Source organism: Vicugna pacos, chromosome 5 (genome assembly GCF_048564905.1).
Source record: "Vicugna pacos chromosome 5, VicPac4, whole genome shotgun sequence".
Taxonomy (NCBI): domain Eukaryota; kingdom Metazoa; phylum Chordata; class Mammalia; order Artiodactyla; family Camelidae; genus Vicugna; species Vicugna pacos.
In genome coordinates, this window is record NC_132991.1 from 3,412,308 (window position 1) to 3,435,158 (window position 22,851).

At 39.2% G+C, this 22,851-nt stretch overlaps 1 protein-coding gene across 4 annotated transcripts in view; it reads right to left on the reverse strand.

Annotated features, from left to right (window-relative positions):
* Positions 1 to 22,851, reverse strand: part of UGGT1 (UDP-glucose glycoprotein glucosyltransferase 1) — a 105,200-nt gene that overhangs the window by 16,558 nt on the left and 65,791 nt on the right. For 3 of the 4 annotated variants that reach the window (XM_072960773.1, XM_072960775.1, XM_072960776.1), the window contains 14 exons: positions 22,436 to 22,556; positions 19,668 to 19,766; positions 18,873 to 18,896; positions 18,276 to 18,370; positions 16,192 to 16,398; positions 15,177 to 15,308; positions 14,255 to 14,385; positions 11,168 to 11,263; positions 9,011 to 9,113; positions 8,068 to 8,147; positions 6,826 to 7,015; positions 2,755 to 2,913; positions 2,100 to 2,185; positions 305 to 389 (listed from right to left, as the gene is read on the reverse strand). In XM_072960773.1, coding sequence (XP_072816874.1) covers positions 305 to 389; positions 2,100 to 2,185; positions 2,755 to 2,913; positions 6,826 to 7,015; positions 8,068 to 8,147; positions 9,011 to 9,113; positions 11,168 to 11,263; positions 14,255 to 14,385; positions 15,177 to 15,308; positions 16,192 to 16,398; positions 18,276 to 18,370; positions 18,873 to 18,896; positions 19,668 to 19,766; positions 22,436 to 22,556 — 1,608 coding nt within the window. The remainder of the gene's footprint in view (positions 1 to 304; positions 390 to 2,099; positions 2,186 to 2,754; positions 2,914 to 6,825; positions 7,016 to 8,067; positions 8,148 to 9,010; positions 9,114 to 11,167; positions 11,264 to 14,254; positions 14,386 to 15,176; positions 15,309 to 16,191; positions 16,399 to 18,275; positions 18,371 to 18,872; positions 18,897 to 19,667; positions 19,767 to 22,435; positions 22,557 to 22,851) is intronic. The other variant, XM_072960774.1, reaches the window with a different exon arrangement.

Below are 22,851 nucleotides of genomic sequence, written 5' to 3' on the forward strand. Positions count from 1 at the left end.
AGTAAAATTCCAATGGTGAATTAAAGTCTTGGGCTGGTTTCTTTCTTTATTCCTCAGCTTTACTGAGGTATAACTGACAACAACACTGTAAATGTAAGGTGTACAGGGTGATGATTTGGTGTAGGTAACTACTGTGAAGCCATACCCAAAATAGGAGCTTTTCTGGAGTTAACACAGTCCGTCACCTCTCACAGTTTGGGGCTGGTTTCAAGATACCTATTTTCACATAACAGCCGCCAAACACCAAATTGCTGCTGCTTTTACCAACCCTAATAGAGCAGATGCCTTAATATACCAAACTCACCTTCACTTTAATAATTTTGCTCTTGAAGTTGTTGAGGACAACAACAACTTCGTCAGCGTCTGGTGGAGAATCTGTGCCGTCATGACTGAGGGAGAAAAACAAGGGAAGAAGGTTAGAGAGAGAGATTACAAACCGCAGTTGCCCACATGCAGGAAGCAGTCTGACGTCAACCAGCTGTATCTGTCTGTCACTTTTATCACAAAGGAGATTTTTCTGAGCAGCCTGTTTTCGCACAACCTGCAGGAAACCCCTTCAAGCTGCACGGAGCAGCTGTCACAATCTCCACCTTACACGGTGAGCGTGCCCATGGCTCACGGCCCGGGCTTTCTTCTTGAGTTCGAGTTTCTCCCACAGGAGAGGCCCCCGGTGCTGACAAGCACTTGCTCACGTGTAGGAACCGTGTGTTCCCGAGGCCTGAGCCGAGCGCAGTGTCTTCAACAAAGGTGTGCCCGTGGCCCGGGCCACCGCCCGGGATATGCAACCCTCCAACTCTGCAACAGGCAAGAGCAGAACATGGCTCGAGCTCTGGTTCAGTAAAGGGGTCTGCTCTGTCCTTCTTCCTGGAGCCATACAGCCAAGTCCAGGCCCTGCCCTCGGTCTGGAGGAAGAACTACCATCAGTTCTATCTGCCAGCAGACGGGGCCGAGGAGGAAAAATTAAAAACAGTATTTCCCTACTAACCAACTGCAGTGCCTAAAATTCTCAGTTGCCAGTTTTTAAGGTGTTAGCTACAGAAAGCCACGATAAAATATGAATTCCCTGGCTGCTCTGTCACCTGGCAAAGGTGAGATTCTGAGAGGGAGCAGGAAATGTCCCAGAATCTCGGAGGCACCGGACGAAGAAAGCCCTTGCCCGCTAGGTGCAGAGGAGGCATGTGTGCTCTGGCCACCACAGAAGAGTGGACAGAAAAAGGACACACAGCAGGACAGGGTTTAGAAAGACAACAGATAAGCTTTTAACGACAATATTAAAATTCTACAAAACCGTATTTGGGGAAAACACTGGTTGGAAAAAAATCTACTATTTTTTGAAGGCGTTAATAAAATAAGAAATATGCAGACATCACATTGCTCTCATGTGTGTCAGGTAATCTATGAGGCTCAGGTGAGGACACAACAGAATGATGTTTTAGATCAACAACAATGGGAATCAATCCCTAAATGCACCGACATGAAGTCTTCTCACACAGCTTCAAATTAATTTAAATTGAGTTAAGCAGAATTTAGACCATGCTTTTTTAAAAGGCAGTATAAATTTTTTTCGAATTAAGAGTCACTTGTAGCAAACCTGAAGGTAAAAACCAGGCTCCTGACCAAATGCTCTGGGAGTATTTCCATACACAGCCCTGGAAAGACAAGGCTTGCACAAAACCTCCACGGCCGAAGCTTACAAGTCCTGTCAGTCTCCAACTCACTCCTGGTAAAGAAATATACCATCCTGGGTTGAAAAGTCTGACTGTTCATCTCTTTTCTCCTGTCTTGAAATGACTCAATTTCTCATCTGCCCATGGTTTTTTATCACAGTGACAGAATGATTTGATTCTGGGACTTTGTTAGCACAGAAGAATGACTGAAGAATCAAACTTAACTATATGTGTTATTACTATTCATCCTGCTTATTATCCAATTATACCCTGACAATTCTTCCATATTTAATTTCCTGGAAAAGCACTGTTTCATCACATGCAATTGCAAATTAAATTCTTATTGCCTGGCCAACTTTGTAGTAGTTAATGCAAACTGATTTGTCTTGCAGGATATTCTGAAAAAAATGTACTTGCATCACTTAATCCTACCTGTAGATTCTATAAATATCTTCAGACCGTCCTTTCCTTAGTCTCAGAATCCAAGCTCCTGGGTTGGCTTTTAACTGGAAGTAGCCCTACATAGGACAAAAAGAAGAAAAGACATATTTCAGTTCTCTTAGAAACATCAAAACGCTACTTCTGAGGGATAGTTATTTCTTTTTCTGATATATCAGTCACCTCTATTTTAAATAAGATAGTTAACAACCCAATGCAACTCTTCAAATCTACACATTAGAAACACTAACAAAATACAGGCCCATCGAGCCGAGAAGCCTGCCCTTTAGCTGTACTTCAATGAAGAACCAATGTGTGAAGTGTGAATAAGCTTAAATCTCCCCCCAGCCCCCCACCAAAAAAAAAAGAGAGAGAGAGAGAGAAATACTGTCAGCTCATAAGCAATGCATTTTCAGGGGCCAGTCCAGTTAGAGCATAATACTCTGGCATGTTTTCTTATTTAAGTTGTCATGTAATTTCAATCTACAAGTTTAGCTAAACTGATGATTTGTATATTGACCAAAGTCGGTGAATCAGGAATTTTAACCCCACACAGGCTCAGAGCACTAACTGCTAACTGCTCCATCATAAACTGTAGTGACTGAATCAGGACGACTCAGCATCGCCACCTGCTGGACCGACACTTTACCAGATTGGCCATAACAATAGTATCCACGATGACTGGCTGGGCGGAAGTTCCTAATGTGAACTGCAGTCCCCGCGGGGGCTGGCCCGTGGTGATGTCATAGCAGTGCCCCTCCAGTAACAGGTACTCCAGCTCGTACTCAGCAGCCACTACGCTGTCCACCTGCAATATCAACATTAAATCCCTCAGGGCTAGGGAGGGTATACAGTGGTAGAGTGCATGCTTAGCGTGCATGTGGTCATGGGTTCAGTCCCCAGTACCACTTCTAAGAATAAATAAACACTAAATAAATCTAATTATATCCCCCACCAAAAAAATAAACTTCATTTTTAAAAATCCCATTAAAAAAATTAAATCACTCAAAGACTACTCAGCAATAACAAGAAACAGAATACTGAGACATTCAACATGAACGAATCTCCAATGCATTATGCAAAGTGACATAAAGGGCTGTATACCATATGATCACATTTATAGAAAACTCAAGAAAAGGCAAAACTATAGTGACAGAATGCAGATCAATCGATGCCTGGGGCCTGGGGAGGAGGGGACTGTCTTCAAAGGGGCATGAGAGAACTCTCTGGGGTAAGAGAAATGCTGCGTCTTGATTGTGCTGATAGTTAATAGCACACAATTTAAAAATTCAGGTGGGTTGGCAGGAAAGTCAGGAAAAGGGACACAGAAAAACAGTAAGAAGGTGGGGAGGGTACAGCTCTGTGGTTAGAGTACGTGTTTAGCATGTACGAGGTCGTGGGTTCAATCCCCAGTACCTCCATTAAAATTAATTGATTAAATGTTTTTTTTTTAAAGAATGAACAGATTTAAAATATAAATAATGGAGAAGATAGATAAGACAATCCTACAAGGATTAGCCTATATGAGAAAACAGAAACAATGAGAAAGATCAGGAAAAGTGCAAATTCATCCTGGCCTTGAAAATATAGCTGAAAATACTGCTGTTCTTAATGTAAATGCCCAAGACGTATTTCATGGCTCCATAACAGCATGAAATCATTCACAGTCTACACCAGCTGCCTAAATTATTGCTAATTCTGTGCAGAAAATATGATTGCAAGGTCTTAGGGCAGCTTGGCTTTAGCTAATTAAAGAGTTTCTATCCCAGACTAGTTCAGGCTTGATTTTATAACCCTATCTAATGCTCACAACGAACTATTTGGAGCTTAACATGTTACTGCAATACTAAATTCCAACAGCATAATAATTAGAGGTAAGAGGTAAACCTCCATATGCTCACAAGTCTCGGGCTCTATGTTGTCAACGGAATGCAGGGAAAACGGGAAGAACCCTAAGAAAGAGCAGCAAAAACTCTGGAAGATCCAGAAGAAACCTACTTTGCATTTGATTCTCTACTTCTTTGCACTGTTCTTTAGTGCTTTTTGTGGCCATTTGATAATCTCTTCAACAAATCCTCAAAGGCAAAAATTGGATTCCCTATTTGTTAAAAGCATGGTGTACAGGACTAGGGTGGAGAAAGACAAGTGTGTGCATGTACGCACACACACACTCTCTCTCTCTCTCTTTCTTTCTCCCTCCTCCACCAACTCAGTACCTAAGGGATCCTTCTTAAAGAAACTGGAGTTATTCAACCTCATGAAAAGAGGGCTGCAAAGTCCTTTGGTTATTAAATCTTCAAGATCCCAGTCTCTCAATTTCCAAGGAGACAGAACCAGAAAACAGGCTTCAATTTTGTTGGAGATATTGAGACCAGACATAGAGACAAATGTCTTAAAAAGGAAGGAGGCTCTGAGGCACTGTAAGCTCCCTGGAAGTAAAGACCACATCCCTTAATTCCTTTGCTAGTACACTCAGAGCTCAGGATAGAGTGAGGGACGAGACATCTTCACTATCTTTGAAAATGGATTAGTGAAGAAGGATCATTTTCCTCAGAAACTCAAAATACAGTCATATGGAAACAAATTACAGAGAATGGAAAAACAATAAAGAAAAACCAATGACACCAAAAGCTGGTTCTTTGCAAATATCAACAAATTGACAAACTTTTAGCTAGACTGACCAGGAAAAAAAGACAGAAGTGCCAATTTGCTGAAACCAGCAAAGAGAAAGGAGACATCACCATTAAATTTAAATTAAAAAGACTACATGAAAACGCTCTAAATGCCAACAAATTAGATACCCTAGATGGAATGGATAAATTCCTAAGTGACACAAACTTTGAAAACTGACTCAGAATAAATAGAAAATCTAAACAGACCTACAACAAGAGATAGTATCAATAGTTTAAAATTTTTTCCAATTAGGCAAGAAAATAATATAAAAGGCATCTGGACTGAAAAGAAGTGAAAACTACCTCTATTTGCAGATGACAAGATCTTGTACAGGCTTGTAGGCTAAGAACTACAAAACACTGTTGAAAGAAATTAAAGACCTAGGTAAATGGAAAGACTTTCAGTATTCATGGTTCACAACACTTACTACTGTTAAGATGGCAATACTCTCCAAATTGATCTAGGGATTTAACACAATCCCTATCAAAATCCCAGCAGCCTTTCCTGCAGATATTAACAAGCTGATTCCAAACTGCAAAGAACCCAGAATAGCCAAAGCTACCTTGAAAAAGAAGAATAAAATTGGAAAACTCACATTTACTAATTACAAAACTTACTACAAACTATAGTAAACAAGATGGTGTGGCACTGCCCTAAGGACAGACACAGAGATCATTGGAACAGAACTGACAGCCCAGAATTAAACCTTCATATTTATCATTAACTGATCTCTGACAAAGGTGTAAAGACCATTCAACAGGGAAAGAACAAGTGTTTAAACCAAATGGTGCTGGGACAACTGGATATCCATATGCAAAGAGTAAAGCTGGAACCCTACTTCACACCATACATAAAGATTAACTCAGAATAAATCAAACACCTAAATGTCAGAGTTTAAAATTGTAAAAGCCCTAGAAGAAAACACTGGAGTAAATATTTGTGACTTGCGATTAAACAATGGTTTTTTGCTATAACTCCAAAAGCACAAGCAACAAAAGAAAAAATAGGTAAATTAGACTTTATCAAGATTACAAACTTTTGTGCTTCAGAGGATACCATCAAAAAAGAAAAAGAAAAGAAAAGAAAAGAAAAGAAAAGACAACCTACAAAATGGGAGAAAATGCTTATAAAGCATATATCTGATAAGGAACTTGTATCCAGAATACATAACGAAGTCTTACAGTCAACAATCAAAAGACAAGCCAATTTTAAAATAGGCAAAGTATATGAATAGATATTTCTCCAAGGAAGATACAGAAATGGCCAATAAACACATGAAAAAGTGTTCAACATCATTTGTCATTAGGGCAGGAACGAAAAATGATGCAGTCATCTTGGAAAACAACATGGCAACCCCTCAAAAAGTTAAACACAGAATTAACATATAATTCAGCAATTCCATGCTTAAAGATATACACAGGGGAAATAAAAGAATGTCTACAAAAACTTGTATACAAATGCTCACAGTAGCATTATTCAAAATAGCCAAAAAAGTAGAAACAACCCAAATGTCTTTCAATGAATGGATAATTAAAATGTAGTATATCCATACAATGGACTATTATCTGGCAATAAAAAGGAATGAATGTACTAATACATGCTAGACCATAAATGAAACTTGAAAATAATTAAAATGAAAGACACCAGTCACAGAAATACTGTTTAGATGAATGTCAGAACAGGCAAATCTGAAGAGACAGAATAAATGAGTGGTTTGCCAGCAGGGAGGGGGAGTGAGGAGTGATCACTAATGGGTGTGGAGTATCTCCTAGGGTGATGAAAACGTTTTAAAATCAGACAGTGGTGATGGCTGCACAGCTCTGTGAATATACTAAAGCCACTGAACTGCACATTTAAAAAGCGTGAATTTTATGGTATGTGAATTAGATCTCAATGAAGCTGTTATTTTTTTAAAATACAATTATACTGGAACATTAATTTCTCAGAGGCCCACTGAGGCTGTGATCCGGTCTGTTCAGAGACTACCACCAGCACCTTCGACAGGCTTTACACATGATTAGACACTTGGAAGTAAAGATATTCTTACCTCTTCTAGATAAATATTATCAAGATCATACGGTGTTCTGACAGACTCCACCATCCAGCTCTCAGGTGTGTTCAAATTCAGGGTGAACAGAGGAGACTGTGGCATATCCAAAAATTTGGCTATTGGACCCTTAGCAAAGCCATTGTCTGAAGTAAAAGAAATCTCTGGTTCCAAGACATAACGGTAAAAACTGAAATTGAAAAGGAAAATGTTTATTTTTAATGCAACCACTGCCCTTGCTTTTACAGGCATCCATACAGGTAAATAACTGGCTTAGGAAAAACTGGATTTGGAAGCATATCCTTCTGGATTGAGCGAAGTGTTTCCAAAACTATCTCTTGACCTAACTGTACCTCCTGCAGTTGCTGAGGATCAAGAGGAGAGCAAGAGGGACGGGACTGAGGGGGGAGGTCATGTCTCCCTGTGCTGTGTAGGGAGGTACTGCTGGGGTCGCCAGCATTTCCTGGGCACCTGCCTCCCTGTGGTGAGAAAAATTCCTTCTCTCTCTCTCAAAAGCAAAGTCCAAAATAGTGACTTAGTTCTCAGGCAAGCCCTGAAAACATTAATCATTTAAATATGTCCCCTATACAAAGACAATGTTGAAAGCTAGAACCCTTTTGCTACTTTCAAACCCTGCTTCAATTCACTTAGAATCTAACCTATAGAACCCAGTACATTTGCAAATTAGGAATTTCTCATTGTCCCCAAATGTGCTATACTATTACTACTAACTGCTTTTTTAATAACTTTTTTTCATAAATGACCATCCCACAGCTCAGACAATATACAGCTAAGCCTGCCTTCCTCTTCAAGATACATGCACATGAGCCTCAGCAAGCTTCCTGTGACATACAGATACTCCAACTTAGAAATGACTGCTCTTCGAAGAAAAAGTATATACACAAGTGTCTTTCTGCATAAGGGCACATTTTAACTACATAAATTTGATCCAAATGTTTTTAGAGAATCATACAATTTTGACAAAAAAAAAAATAGAAAAAAAGCAAAAGAAAAGCAAACTACAGGTGCAAGGACCCTAGGTTAATGCCACCTAAATGCTCCCATGACCACACCAAGTTCCTGGAACTTTTGATTGCAGCAAAAATTTGGCAAAGCTGAACTTCAATAAGTGATTTTTTCAAACATGACGTCCAGATACAAGCCCACTTGATCCTTAACATTCAATTTCACTTTCAGATTTAGTGCAGTTCTTCCCGTTGCTGATTCAATAGCTTGTGTTACCTTTTTAAAGGCATGTCGGAAAGTTTAGATTGGCAGTTCATAAACACTCTTAGATTCATGTTGATCAGCTGAGTTAAAACCTAAAATAAACCAGAAGAAAAAACATCAAAATTTTCCTGCAAAGTGACTGATATTTGAGACAAAATATTCCCATTTTCTCTTCAGAAATTTTATCACTTCTCACTGAGGTAAGAGAGAACATTTCTTAATATGCCACCAAAGGATACAAAGACAATAAATGCTATGAAGTCTGCAATGGCTGAATCTCTGGAAATCACAACTCTGGTGCACAGTCTAAATCGCACACATATATGTGGGCAGAAACACGGGAAGTAGGCTACTACACATTCCTGCTCCCCGTGGATATGGGGAGGCGAGCCAATGGGTAGCCGTCTCCACAAGGAAGGTTTTCCAGGTTCATCAGTGACGCTTATATACTATCGTATGAAAAAAATATATAAACGCCCACAAAAAAGGTTATCTGATTATACTTGAACAAAACCTCACTTAAAATACAACTCAAAAAAAAAAAAGAAAAAGTTGAGGCAACTATTTTTGGCAGAGCGCTTTTAAATTTGCTTAGAAATGCAAGATCTTACACATATCTAAAGGACATGCAACCAAAAATGCTAGTTATAAAGAAGAAAAATGATAAAATAGAATTCGCCTTTTTTCTTCACCAATGTAAATTATGGCATAAATAAAAGTAATGCAAAGGCATCTTGCTCTAAGATAATTCTTTTTTCTTAATTGCATAAGGTAATCAAACTTGCACCAACTTTCTAAGGTTATACAGTTGTTTCCAGAGCCATTACCACTCTTTATGAGAACATGTGCTCTGCCTAAGATTTCCAATGCCCTTTGGACACAACCTCAGAGAATCACAGGGCTTGTGCCCACTTCAGATAATGAGGACGTGAACACCCTGTGCAGCTGTCCCTACCAAAAGCAACGGGGCCAGTTTCTGTGCTTCTCTGGTGACAGGGTCAACGATGGCCACGACATCAAAGTACGTCTCGCCTTCCTTTGGCTTCAGTTTAATTGTACTACAAGAGATCAGAAAGAAAACATTAATCTAGAGGAAAGCAGGAAACAAAGTTGAGGGGGACGGGTGAAAGGGGCCATTCCAACATAACCAATCAGCCCTCTTAGAATTAAAAAAAAACTCTTTAGACCTAAAACAAGGCTACATGGCGGTCAACTCTGTAACTGTGTCTACCTCACAGTTTGCAAAACCCTCTAACGCTTCTGATACTTGTCAATGACAGTTACAGAACATTATGCCAATTTTCCTTTCTTGGCAAGAGGGTTATGAGAAGAAATTGATTTTTTTAAATAATAAAAGGAACATAAGAACATTACAAAAAACTTGCAAAAGAGAGAAAAAGGAAATAAATAACTGTAAAATCTTACCATCCCATCTCAACTACTTTGTGGTATATTTCTACACAGTCCTCCTTAAATGCCTGTGTAAATCATCCTTTTTTTTTCTTTGAGTTTTACCTCAGTAAATATAATAGACATCCAGTACTGTATACTTTTTTGTGGGAGGGAGGTAGTTAGGTTTTAAATGCCTATATAAAGATCACATGCACCTACAGAATACCAGCAATTTTATAACGATTTCATTCCTTCCCCTAGAGATTTATTATAAAGATTTTCCATGTTGTTACACGTCAAATATCCCATAAGAATCTTCTATTTACCAAGTGAATCTGCCACAGTTTACTGAAGCTATTCCTTTTTCTGAAATTTATAAATGTTGCTGCTTTATTTTGCTTTTTGCTTATTTGTTTGTTTTTTATGAGGGGGAGGTCATTAGGTTTATTTATTTATTTCTACTTAGAGGAGGCATTGGGGATTGAATCCAGGACCTCGTGCATGCTAAGCATGTGCTCTACCACTGAGCTATGCCCTCCTCTATGAAGCTATTCCTTAATGCTACACATTTAGACAGCCTCTAACCTGTAAAGAACTTCACACAGTTTTTTTCATACTTGGAAATTTCTTTAGCATGAATGAAGTTCTAGATATGAGATTACTGAGTCATAAGATACAAATATGTTTGTGGCTAATATGTCCTGTCAACCACATTTCCTGAAGAATTAAACAATTTTACAAGGTCAAGAAATGAACGTCACCACATCTTGTCAGCATTACTACAGATTTTATCTGTTCTTAATAAGCGAAGAATGACAGTTGGTGAGGTTTCCATTTGTCCTCCTAGGATTCCTGGGGAGAATGTGCATCTTCCCAGGTGCAGTTTCCAGTGACATGGCCTCCTTCTAAAGCCACTGTGTTTAGGTGATGAGCAAGAGCCTCTGATCCATTTAAAAAAGAAATAAACCAGAACGGATTTAAAAATCCACCCAAGTTTTCCCAATTAATTGTTGAAATCAATGCTTACCTTTGCTTATTCTGAACAATATATTAATGTGGTTTCAATATCAATCAACTTATTATGCAAGAACATACCACTGTATCAAGGTTAAAGTGCTGAGCTTTGCTACTAACACTGAGATGTTCCTAGTATTCAGGAGACACGTGGCGAAGAATTTAGGGACGATATATAATGACCTAACACACATGGATAAATGTAGCAGAATGTTAACAACTGGTGAATCCAATTAAAGATATTTGAGAGGTCACCGTGACACAGTCTTTCAACTATTCTCAAGGTCTGAAAATTTTCAAGACAAAAAAAACTGGAAAACAGAAGACAAAGACTTCCTCATTATGCTATACTTATTTTTATTTTATTGAAAACAAAGCAGTTTTCAATAAAAGGTGAAAAAGACACATGCTCTAACAAGGTGTTTACTCTTGAATATCAGAAACTCACAACTGATCTGTTTCATTAAATGTCTTCTGTTTTCTTAATGGGTGCTTTCAGAACTATTTCAGACTTATTTAGAAATAAATGCCAACTCTTATGCAACTGAGATCTGTTTATACCAGTTTTACATAAGAATATAAATATATATGAAAACCACATGCCCAATTTTCCATTCCTGTAAAAGCTGATATACACACTTTATACAGAAAAATAAAGGAGATGAAGTCAAGGTAAATATGCACAAATCTGACATTGGTTCTATACCTGTGTCTGTCTTCGAAAAACTGGTACTCAATTCTCGCATCCCCTTTGGGCTGAGCTGACAGGAGAGCGTCCACCTTCATTACCAAGTCACTTGCCCTGAAAGGCACGGTTGGTAAAAATTTAGCATCTCTGTAACTGAAGGTCTTCTAATTGGTGCCGAACATAATATAATCAGCTTAACAAGCTGGCGTGGAGAAAGTATACACTTTGTACCAGGCATGAGGAAAAAGTACAGATTTGGTCACTGATTCGTTTTACAGCCTCGGGGAAGGTGCTGATTCTTGCATATGTGAAATGGGAGACAATGCCTACTTTGCACAGTGCTCTTGTAAGTACCGCACTGACTAAACATATAAAATAAAGCACCGCTCACGGTCTGGCCCATTACAGACGGTCAGTGTTATTTACATTCTCCCTCACCCTCTTCTAAATAACTTTATTACTTTTTATGATCATCAGAGTAATAATTCAATGGAAAAACATGCAGGAAAAAATACAAGGAGGCAATAGAGATACAAACAACAGCATTTTCAAGAAACAAGTACTGGTGACATTTTGGTTCATTATTCTTCTATATTTTTAAATACATAAATATCTACACACACAAAAGTGGGATTGTATTAGTTGGTAACCTGATTTTTCCTTTAATATATTATAAACATGCAAAAATATATTATAAACATCTTTTGTTGGTTAATAAATATAAGGGTGTATCAGTATTTTCAATGACTGCATGCTATTATATCTCTGGCTACACCACCATCTATTTCACTATTACAATCAGCATCACAGTAAACAACAGAGAAAAAGTGTTTCTGCTTTCCTCTCCCCTCCTAAGTTGATTTCTAATCAAGGAAGATCTTGAACTAAACCACGGGACTGAAAGAAATGCTCTGAACTGTGGAACTGAGGACTAAATTCTAAGAACGCTAAAAGAGCACTTGTGAAAATATCTGAACTGGAATCAAGCCGACACAGTCTCTCTTTGAACCAAACAACTATACTGAATTACCTCTCCTGGCACTTCTCAGACCTAACTCTGAAATACATATAAGACAGACCATTGGTTTCCTGTGATGTGTCCACACTGTCACAGAACACGTCAATGGGCATTTGGTTACGTGACTAGGATGAACACCATGACCAAAGAGCCCACAGCTGAGCTTCCGAGAGCTGAAACGGCCTGCCGGCTGCAGGTCTGGGTTGCGCATGGCTGTCCCAGGGGCCACTGCAAGGTGGAGCCGCCCCGGCATGACCAAAATCCTAGGCAGGCAAAGTCATCCTGAGAACACCAACAGTTTTAGCATCAGTCTTTTTTGGCAACCCCATGCCTACCTTGTATCCCTAAATTCACCCAGGACAGACCCAGAGCTATCTGTGGCTGGCAAAAGGCAAGTCTTTTGTGCACAGTCTGGCAATTATCAACCCCCAGGGACTCCAGGGGCTCCCCTAGAGCCTCCACAGAGAGAGGGAGTGGTCCAAAGGACAGCACACCACGCCTATGCCTGTAACAAGGTGGCTTCAAGTCATGGGGTACCTCCCGGCGTTCATCAGGGAAGTGTTTCACAGGCGAAAACGGAGCTTCACTGAGAACCACAGAGGGAGAAGGCAACCGCTTTATCTGCAGCCCCTGATTGGCTGAGATGAAAAGATTCCTTCCCACTTCACACAGAACTTGGCAAAGGGACTCCTCCGGCAGTGACCAGAGTCAGCACTTCATTAAGACATGCATCTTGAATTCTTCAGCAAGATGGTATATGAAAAAGATGAAGGAAAAACCAGAAGAACTTTAAAATTTTATATCCTCCAACTATGCATCGAAGGACACTATCAAGAGAGTCAAGACAACCCACGGGGTGGGAGAAAATATCTGCACACCATACAGCTACAGGGGATGCACACCTAGAATACGTCATGAACTCCGACAATGCAACAACAACAGAGCAAACAAGTAACAATGAGCAAAGGACTTGCACAGACGTTTCCCCACAGATACAAAAATGGTCACTACACACACGAAAAGATGCTCAACATCACTAATCACTTGGGAAGTAGACATCAAACCACAAGGAGATACTACTTTATGCCCATTAGAGTGGGTATTACTGAACAAAACAAACAAAATAATAAGTGTTGATGAGGATGTGGAGAAATCAGAACCCTTATGAATTACTGATGGGAAAGTAAGATGGTAGAGCCTCTGTGGAAAAAAGCACAATGGTTCCTCAAAAATTAATCATGAAAATATACCCTCCAATGACACATTCATTTGATATTTAACGCAGAACTCATGTGTGTAAGACTCTGCGCTCCAGGGGTACAGCAAATACACAGACCAAATGATTAATTTTCTTCCATTGGGAAACAACTTATTGAAATATATAAGCTAATAATAACATTGAAAGAATTAAAGTAAAAATAGAAAACCAACAATAACCAACTCATCATTACCTTTGGAAGATGCAAGAGAAACAATTGCCTACTCCATATTAGCACTCCATATTAGCATAAAAGGCACAGAAGCATTCAACCTGCCTTTCTTACAACAAGAACCCACTGTACAGCACAGGGGACTGTATTCAATTTCTTGTGATAACATACAATGGAAAAGAATCTGAAAAAAATACATATATGTATATGTACAACTGAATTGCTTTGCTGTGCACCTGAAACTAACATTGTAAATCAACCACACTTCAATTAGAAACAAAAACAAAACAAAGCTTGCCTTTCCTTTCCTAAACAAAATAAAACTAAAGGGTAATTAAAGAGATAATAAGGGAAAGTATTTCTTTACATACGTAATCTAAGGAAATAACTCAAACCACCTTTCTACTTACGTATATGTTTGAAAGTTTCCACAATCAAAAGTAAAAAAATAAAAATAAAAATGGAGAGAACTAATGCAGTTCTTTCAATAGCTGGCTACAAAATAAATTCAACTTTTTTCTACAGAAGCATAAACAAACACTTGAGTTGAAGAACATTATTTTAGAGCTGGAAATAAAACATCTTAGAAAAGGCCGCATGAGAAAAAGCCCAGCTCACAAAGCCCCCATGACTGTTTTCTCCGACAGCAAAACTTACACATCTTCTTCTACCCGAAGCTGTTGAACATGAGATTTGATTTTCTGCCCTGAAGTTTTTAAGATGATATTTTCCAGGAGGTGGAAATCATCTTGATTAAAGAGTTCACTGTCCGCCAGGGGCCCAATGACCTGAGAGGAAGAGCGGGGGCGGTCAGTGTGACAACCAGTGAGCTGTGGAGCAGTCCTTTGTTGTCCTCAGATTATCCTATAAATCAAATCACCTCAGAGCCCCCAGACATGTTCAAGACTAAATCACATCAGTGAAAAACGTGAAAACAAAACCCCAGTCGACTCACACAGTTATTCACTAGTTAATTCCCCAACGACACAGAGTGTATGTAGACTTGAATACTTTGCAATATTTTTACAGTGAGCAAACTCTGAGGTCAAACAAAAGAGCAGTATTGTTTTCATTGCTTCTCACACTTCTCACTGAATATAAATAACAAAGCCAAAATAGAAACATAGTGGTAGATATCAGAGATTTTACCCTAAGAGCTAAGAGTTTAAAGTCTGGTGTGTCCGCCAGTCTCATTTTAGTGGCCGAAGATACTTATGGATTATTCTCAGCCTAACCCAGTTCAGTTCATACAGACGTACAAACCCTACACAGGGTGCCGTGCAGGAGGAACACTGTGTGTGTCAAAGGCCTTACTGAGAGCCATCACACTGTTAACCCCCTGCACGTGGCAGGACAAAGTTAAACAGGAGAAAGGTGTCACATGAGGACGTTTATGTCAAAATGAGCAAACTCCCTTCGAAACAAGGGAGCAGAAAGGACTGTCAGCACTGGAGAAGCCCTAATCACCTCCGGGAAAAGAGTGGCTCTGTTGGAAGTGTTACTAGCTTCAGAGGAGAATGCTGCCAGGACTGTTCACTGATCTAATCTGAAGTCAACCTTGTCAGGACAAAATTCTCACCCTTCCGTTGCTGATCACTGCCCTCTGTCCCTTCTTCAGCTTCAGAACGTCCCTGCAGTACATGGCATGAGACAAAATGAAATCCATTTTGGAAGACTCAAAGACCTCTTTAAATAGACTGAAATCCATGCCCTAGGAAAGTAATTGTTATTAAGGAAAAGTAATTGTTATTAAGATCATCAAAATGAAGAATCATATGAATAAATCATAAAATGCTCTTTCAGTAGAAAGAGTAACTAATTTCTATAATTAACATTATCTCTCCATTCTCCACTCTCCCATTTTTCCCCAGCCTCCCACTTATCGAGTAATGCTTATTTCCTTTTCCTGTTCCTTCTGCGACTGTTCAATTGGCAAACTATAGTTCATAACACCTTTATTCTGCATTTTAAAATCTTGCTAATTTCAAGTGAGAGCCTTTTTGTCTAATGGAAACATCACGTACATTCATCATTTTATAAGAAATTTTAAAACTACAAAACATTTAGTCAAATCAATGAACATGGGCTTATTTCGGAGACACATCAAGAAGACATACGCCTCATGAAAATGAATATATGTATGTTCGTGTATGACTGAAGCATCATGCTACACACCAGAAATTGACATGACATTGTAAACTAACTATACATCGATAAAATCTATATATATATGTATGTGTGTAAAGAACACATAAGCCCCTAACTCATAACTCATTAAGTGGCTTAAATCTCTATAAGCAATTTTTTTTTGCTCTACAAACAAATCAAATATTGTCTATCTTTTAAAAACTATACAAAACCAATGGCTTTGTGACTTAAAGCATACATAAACCTTCTTAAAGCATATCTAGAAACCTAGTAAGTTTAAAAGTAATAAAGGGAATATGGCAGAATTGTTATTTCTTGGAAAGATGCTTCCAACTTAAGGAAAAAAAAAAAAAACTCTCTGAGCTCAGAACGAAAATCACAAATCCTGATTAGGAAGACGAACGGGTCACAGCAGCCCGTGCAGCCCGGGCAGCACAGAGACTCACCCCGACGGAGAACTCCCTGATATCCACGCCAGCAGCCAGGGCCTCTGCCGTCTCCTCCTTGGCCATTTTTGTGATGAAGTTCTTAGCATAGTTGGAGGTCTGCGTTTGGAGAGCCGCCCAGATTGCCCTGGAGATCTGAGTTTTCTCATAACTTATATCTTCACTGGGATTATTGATCATGCTTATTCTAACATTGTTACTGGATTTCTATGTACAAAATGGGAAATAAGAGTTACGTGGTAGATGTCTTGAATTCAAAAAGCAGCATTCACATCAGCCATACTCCCTAAGTAGCAAATAACACTCCCCTCTAAGTCTTCAGTAGTTTTCCTCTGCACACTGGATACAATTAAATGCTATAAACCAGGCATTCTAACCGCTACGTGAACTGGCCCCCAGCCTACCTTTCCAACTTCATTTCTAACCATTCCTGTAAAAACAGCACACATGACAGACCGTCGAGTCCTGTATTTCCCCAACACATTTTGTATTCCTCTAATAAACGCCATGCCTCACACTGGCATGTGAACCCCATCTACACCACACTTTACTTCCTTAAGTCCCCAGCATTCTTTAGGGCTCTGCTCAAACCCTTCTTCATTCACATGGCCTCTCCAGATTGCTAGCAAAAATTGTCTCCCTGGGTGGGAGAAGCCATGTGGGAGAAGATATCTGGAACCCACAAAAGCAAAAAAGGGTTTGTTTGTATCAAGACTGTAAGCGACAGAAAATTCATACTTATGCACGTCTAAAAACATGCACAAGAGTATTATTCACCGCAGCATTCTTCTAGCCCCAAACTAGAAACAACCCAATTATCCATCAACTAGACTAAACAAACAAAACTTTGGGGTACACCCACGATTCAATACTGCCCAGTGAAAAAGAGCTAACGACCACTACATGTAATATCATGGATAAGTCTCAGTGTGGAGTAAAGAAATCAAACACAAACAAGTACGTATTATAAGATTCCATTTAAATAAAATAAAAATAGACAAACTATTCTCGGATGTGCGCAGAGGGCAAGGGGAGGGAGAGTGACGAGGTCACAAGCAAGCGCGTGCTTTCGGGAGTTAGCTAATTCTCTACTTCTTTACCTGGGTGGTGGTCACAGGAGTGTGCTCGCTTTCTGACACTGCACATCCAACAGTTTGTGCTCTTCTTTGGAACCCATATTTCACTTCAGTTAAAATATTTTAAAAATTCAAATCTCCTTCCCAGTTCTCCCACTTGACCATTTGAGCATTTACTGATTAGAGTCAGAGTGTGTTACACACACATCTATCATCCTTCGCTAGAAATACCCCTGATATAACTTTGAATTGACCACACCATCTAGTCTGTTCCCTTAGACAAGAAAGGTACTTGGCACTTCAGTGAAGCCGAAACTATTGTTAATTTCTCTATTTCAGTAAGTCTCCTTGAGACACGGGGTGGCAAGGGGACACAGGAGGGGTGTGAAAATTGGATGGAGATCCAATCTGAAACCACTCTGGAAAAGGAAATGTAACGTCTCACTCTCTGACAATGACAATCTCTAGAAGAGTCCACTGCTTTTCAACTGTTCACCACTGCTATTCACCCCACTTCTATGGTTTATATGCCGCATGTACATAGCTTTTCATAGACAGAGCTATCTTTAGCTTTCAGACCACCTGTATGTGCATCCCGCTGCGTGTCTACACCTACTTCTATGACGTGTGCGAGAATGTGCCTCCATGGTGTTTCTCCCATATCGGGACCTCTCTACTGTAACAACCCGGTCTCTCCCATATAATACACAACACGATCTCTGCAGCATGTCCACGGCAAGAACATCAACAGTCACACAACCAAAACTTGTCTATGACGAAGAGCTCATTATTTTTCCCTCTCAAAGAATCTATTCCCTGCCATAAAGTCAGGATATCGCGGTATTCTTTGTTTTCTTACTAGCTGCCAGGCCTCTGAGAAAATAATGCTCCCTTCCTGCAAGCACTAAAAAAGCAGGACTCCAGCCTCCCCAGCAGAATATCAGCACAAAGATGCCCACGAGGATAGCTGCAGCCTCAAAGGCACAAAATAAAGCTGTAGGTACTTGCCTGATGTTTAATGGCATCATACAGTAACTGCCTTCCTGAAGGGCTGTCGAAATCCCCAACAATCCAGAAAGTTACTGGCCTAATAAAAGAATCATCTATAGAAAAACAAAAACATACTGAGTTGGGAGGAAAAAACACACCATATGTTTCAACATTGTTATGAATACAAATAATTTCTGAAAACCATGCAAAAATTAAGAAAACGACAAGTTTAATAAAGACACAAAGCAAAAGCAGTGAAACTCTTGATACGAGAATGAAAGCAGGGTAATCTTCCGTGTGGCTTAATTACAAACTAGGAACATGCACTTATTAATTCTATTTTGGTTTGGGCATCTGTTAGCGAGTAAAATGAGAAAGAGTCTTTGAATGTGTGGGTAACATATTATATAGGCTTTAACCATATTCATTTGTAACTTTGTGAAATATAATTCTTTGCAAACATTTACACAAAATTTATCTGCATTGATAAGTTATCTGTTACCCACAGGTTCCAGAAACATGCCAATAGTGTCAATAAATTTGAATTACAAAGGTGCCTGAAACCACTTAAGGTAATTAATAAAAGAAGTAGAACATTCTGAGGCTTAAAGTCACCATAGATTTCCTTGGAGGACATTCCTGGATGAAAGTGAAGGAGAAAGAGTAGAAGAAAAGTAAATGTTATTTCTGTAATTAATGCCTATTGTAAAAGTCAAACTTTAAATACTGCCCAACATGACCTATGCTTCTTTCTGTTCCTTTATCCCATGGAGTTCTAGCACTATTCCAGTGCCCCTCAGAACCAATTTCTTTGAGAAACCAAAGGGAGCAATTGCCTGTACTTCCATGTATCTGGGAAACTGAAAGTTCTCTCTGGGAGATGACCACAATGAGGATAAAAATAGCTGCCTTAAATGACAGTCAGTGCTTTGCAACGGTCGTAAGTGTGACTAGAGGGGAAGAGCCTTTGTCTGCCATTAAAAGGACATCATTTTACACAATTTTAATCTGAATAAATAGCTACATAAAAATCAGTTTAAAAATGAACACAAGGATTTCTTGAGCCAAGTTTATCTTCTAAATCCCCCCAAAATTTAACCCAATGTTGTCACTGAAGAGGCAAGTCAAACCAACATTCAATCCATTAACCTATTTTTCCATCATAATTGTTTTTTCATTGGAACCATGAAAAAATTTTCTTTCGCCTTTACTATCTAATAAAATTTATAAAGCTATCTGAATTTTCAAATATATACAAAAAATTAAATTTTAAACATACTTTCTAGACTCAAATAATTATACAAATTAATAAAATTATGGAATCCCCCAAAAGACACTGAAAATTAAAAATTTTTGCAAACACTAAAAAGAAAAAAAAGTTGAATTCAAGATAAGCTTAAAATGTGTTACCTTTCTTAGACAGGTAATTCATACTATTGGCTATAGCAGCAGTCTTGCCTTGGGAATCCAAGATAGAAAATCGAGCATAATCATCCACAAAAAAGTTATCTGAAAAAAATATTTACAATTAATATGCCTAAATTCAACCTAATATTAATATTCAATGGATAATCTGATTTGACCTAATATGTTCTAAGGCGTGAATGAAATACATTGTTTCATGTTTACTGAACAAGTTCACAACATGATCTCTACCCCATTGATCACATTTTAAGACACAAATGTAAACATACACATCTCTCACATCACTCTATTATACGTATTTGTCAGTTTCATGGTTTAAGTTGATTCTATTCCCACTGTTTTCACTTTACAACTAGAGGATGATCTTTCATAGCGGTCCCCTTAGCTTCATCTCTCCTTCCATAGTCCGTCCCCACAGTGAACTCTTCCCTAAACTATTTGGGGGTGGAAGGGGGCTGAATGAGAGAAAATACATGAAAACTGTTATTATTTCATGTCTATCAAAATATCATATTTTTAACTGTAACAGAAACGAAAGGTCATTTTCAGATACGTATCTTCTCCTTAGTGCCCAAGGGCAAAGCTCTTATTAACCATTTCCCCCTCTTACTGAAATCCCATTTTCATCAAGTCACTCCCCTGCTCTAAACACCTGGCCATTTCTTCCTACCTACAAGACGGTCTCCAGTGTAGTGTCATAAACCCACTTTCTCCAGCGGCCTTCCCAGGCTCACACGTTACTGACATCCCAATACAAATGCCATGCTTCTCGCACGGTCCTCCAAGCACAGCCTGCCCGCCCGCCCTCCCCTCGATTCCCCTGTCCACCCACTCAGTCATCTATCCGTTCAGTCAACAAAGCACCGCGAGGGCCTCCCGTCTGTTCAGTCACTGGTCTAGTGAAGGCAAGCCCTGGTGAATAAGACAGACACAGCCCAGACCGAAAGCTTGCTGTAGCTGAGACGTGTCTGAATACAAAAAAAAAAAAAAGACAGACACAGCCCATGACACCATGGGCAGGAGGGGAGGAAATACCAAGGCCTTAGAACTTAGTTGCAGGATAGCAGAGGCCAAGAGCAGCGTAGGTGGTGGGGCCGTGACCACTGAGTTAGGAGGATGCTGGCAGCTCTTTCATTGATTGCTCCAAAATGCTCACCAAGCAAACTGCATCCTGGCCACTGTGGACTAGCGGCGTTTCACTGCTGATTATTACAACACTCAGTGGAGAAAGACATCCAAAAACACAGAACGATTTTTATGTTCCTTATTCACGAGTCCTCCAAAGATAACCCTTTACAGCTGACAAAGACTCAGAATACTGCTTGCCTTGCTCTAATAATACTTCTGGCAAAAAGCTAAAATCTAGCTGTGAAGAAACAATTTAGCTCACTTTCTTACAACTTTCTTTTTCAAATAAAAGCATATATGTGCATGTTCTTCTGCTTATATTTAAGCATTTTCTTCTGCCTGAAAGATAAGGAATTTAGTTTCAAGTAGAATAGTGACAGTTGCAATAAGTTAACAACCATAAAGAGACCTATATATTTAGCGTATTCAGTTACAAGTGCCCTTGGTTTTGACTTCACCATCACACATGTCCCTTCTTTCCCAATGAGATTTCCTGGGCACGTGATGATAGCTCTGCTTTGTCTCCAGCAGTTTGTTGAAGTGGCCTCAGGGTCCCAAGAGAAGCAAAAGGAACAAATTGCACCTGGGCTTAACCTCTTAAAAAGGTATTCTTGTGGAAACCACCTAAACACTCATCAACTGAGGAACAGATAAGCAAAGTGCGGCCTCTCTATACAATGGAATACTTATTCGTCATAAAAAGGAATGAAGGTCTGAGATTGGCTACCATGTGGATAAACCTAAAAAATCTTAGGCTAAGTGAAAGAAACCAGTCGCCCAAATCTTCCAAGAATACCAAAATAGAAAATACCCAGAATAGAAAAATCCATAGAAACAGAAACTAAATTAGGAGTTGCTGATGGACAGAAGGGGGAAATGGAGAGTGACTACTAACGGGGTACGTCATTTCTTTTCGGGGAGATGAGAATGTTCTAAAATTAGTGTGGTGACTGCACAAGTCTGAGAATATACTAAAAATCATACACTTGACAATTGTATACTTTAGGAGGTTGAGTTTTTTGGCATGTACCCTATTTCTCAATGAAGATTTACTTTTTTAATTTACTTTTTTTAAACTCTTTGGGGGGAGGTGGGGTGGGGAGGTAATTAGGTTTATTTATTTATTTTATTGTAATGGAGGTACTGAGGATTAGATCCAGGACCTCATGCACAGTAGGCATGCACTCCACCACTGAGCTATACCGTCTCCCCCGAAGCTTTATTTTTTTAAAAAGGCATTCTTAAGTTCTCAAGAGTAAAACTGCCCGAGATTTGTCAACACTATTGCTGACTGATTCCAAAATCAGGATGAAGACAGCTGCTTACGAGCTCTAGGACTGTAAGAAAGTCAACAGTCCAGGTCCCTTGTTATCACCTAAGGCCTGAGTTCAGTTGGTATTTAAAAGTCATTGACTATCTTTCAGAGTTTACACACATTTATCCCAGAATGACTTCTCTCCTTTTTGTGAATTTAGAAACTTATATAATGAACTCAAGGAGCAAAGCTTAAACATAAAGTTGAGTCACAATCTTGGGTTATCTTCTGAATGTTACAATCCAACAACTGCAAAGATTCCAAAAGACCAATCAAAAAAGCCCTAAGTTGTTCCTGAAATCCTCCTTACTGCTTGCTGTTAAATCCAGGTATTCTCGCTCAGCGGTCAAAATCCTAGAGTTGATGCGTGGAACGACGTTTGGCTGATTCATGATATACTCCACCACATCTCGGTCATGGGCCAGTTCACCCTGCCGGAAAGAAAAGAAACAGGGTGGCGGCAGGATGCACATTAAACAAACGGTCAATAACAATTTACTAAGAACTAAAAAATCATTAACTTTATAGTATCTTCTTATGGACTGCTTAACTCTAAAAGTAGAACTTACCACATTAGAGGTTCCTGTCACAGCCAAGCATGGTGCTCTAAGTATAGTATCTCTAATGCAGTCAACGATGTGAGGAAGTTGTGGCACAGAAGGGTTAAAAAACTTACTCCAAGTCACAGAGCTAATGAGAAGTGAGTATGACATGCAAACCTGTGTT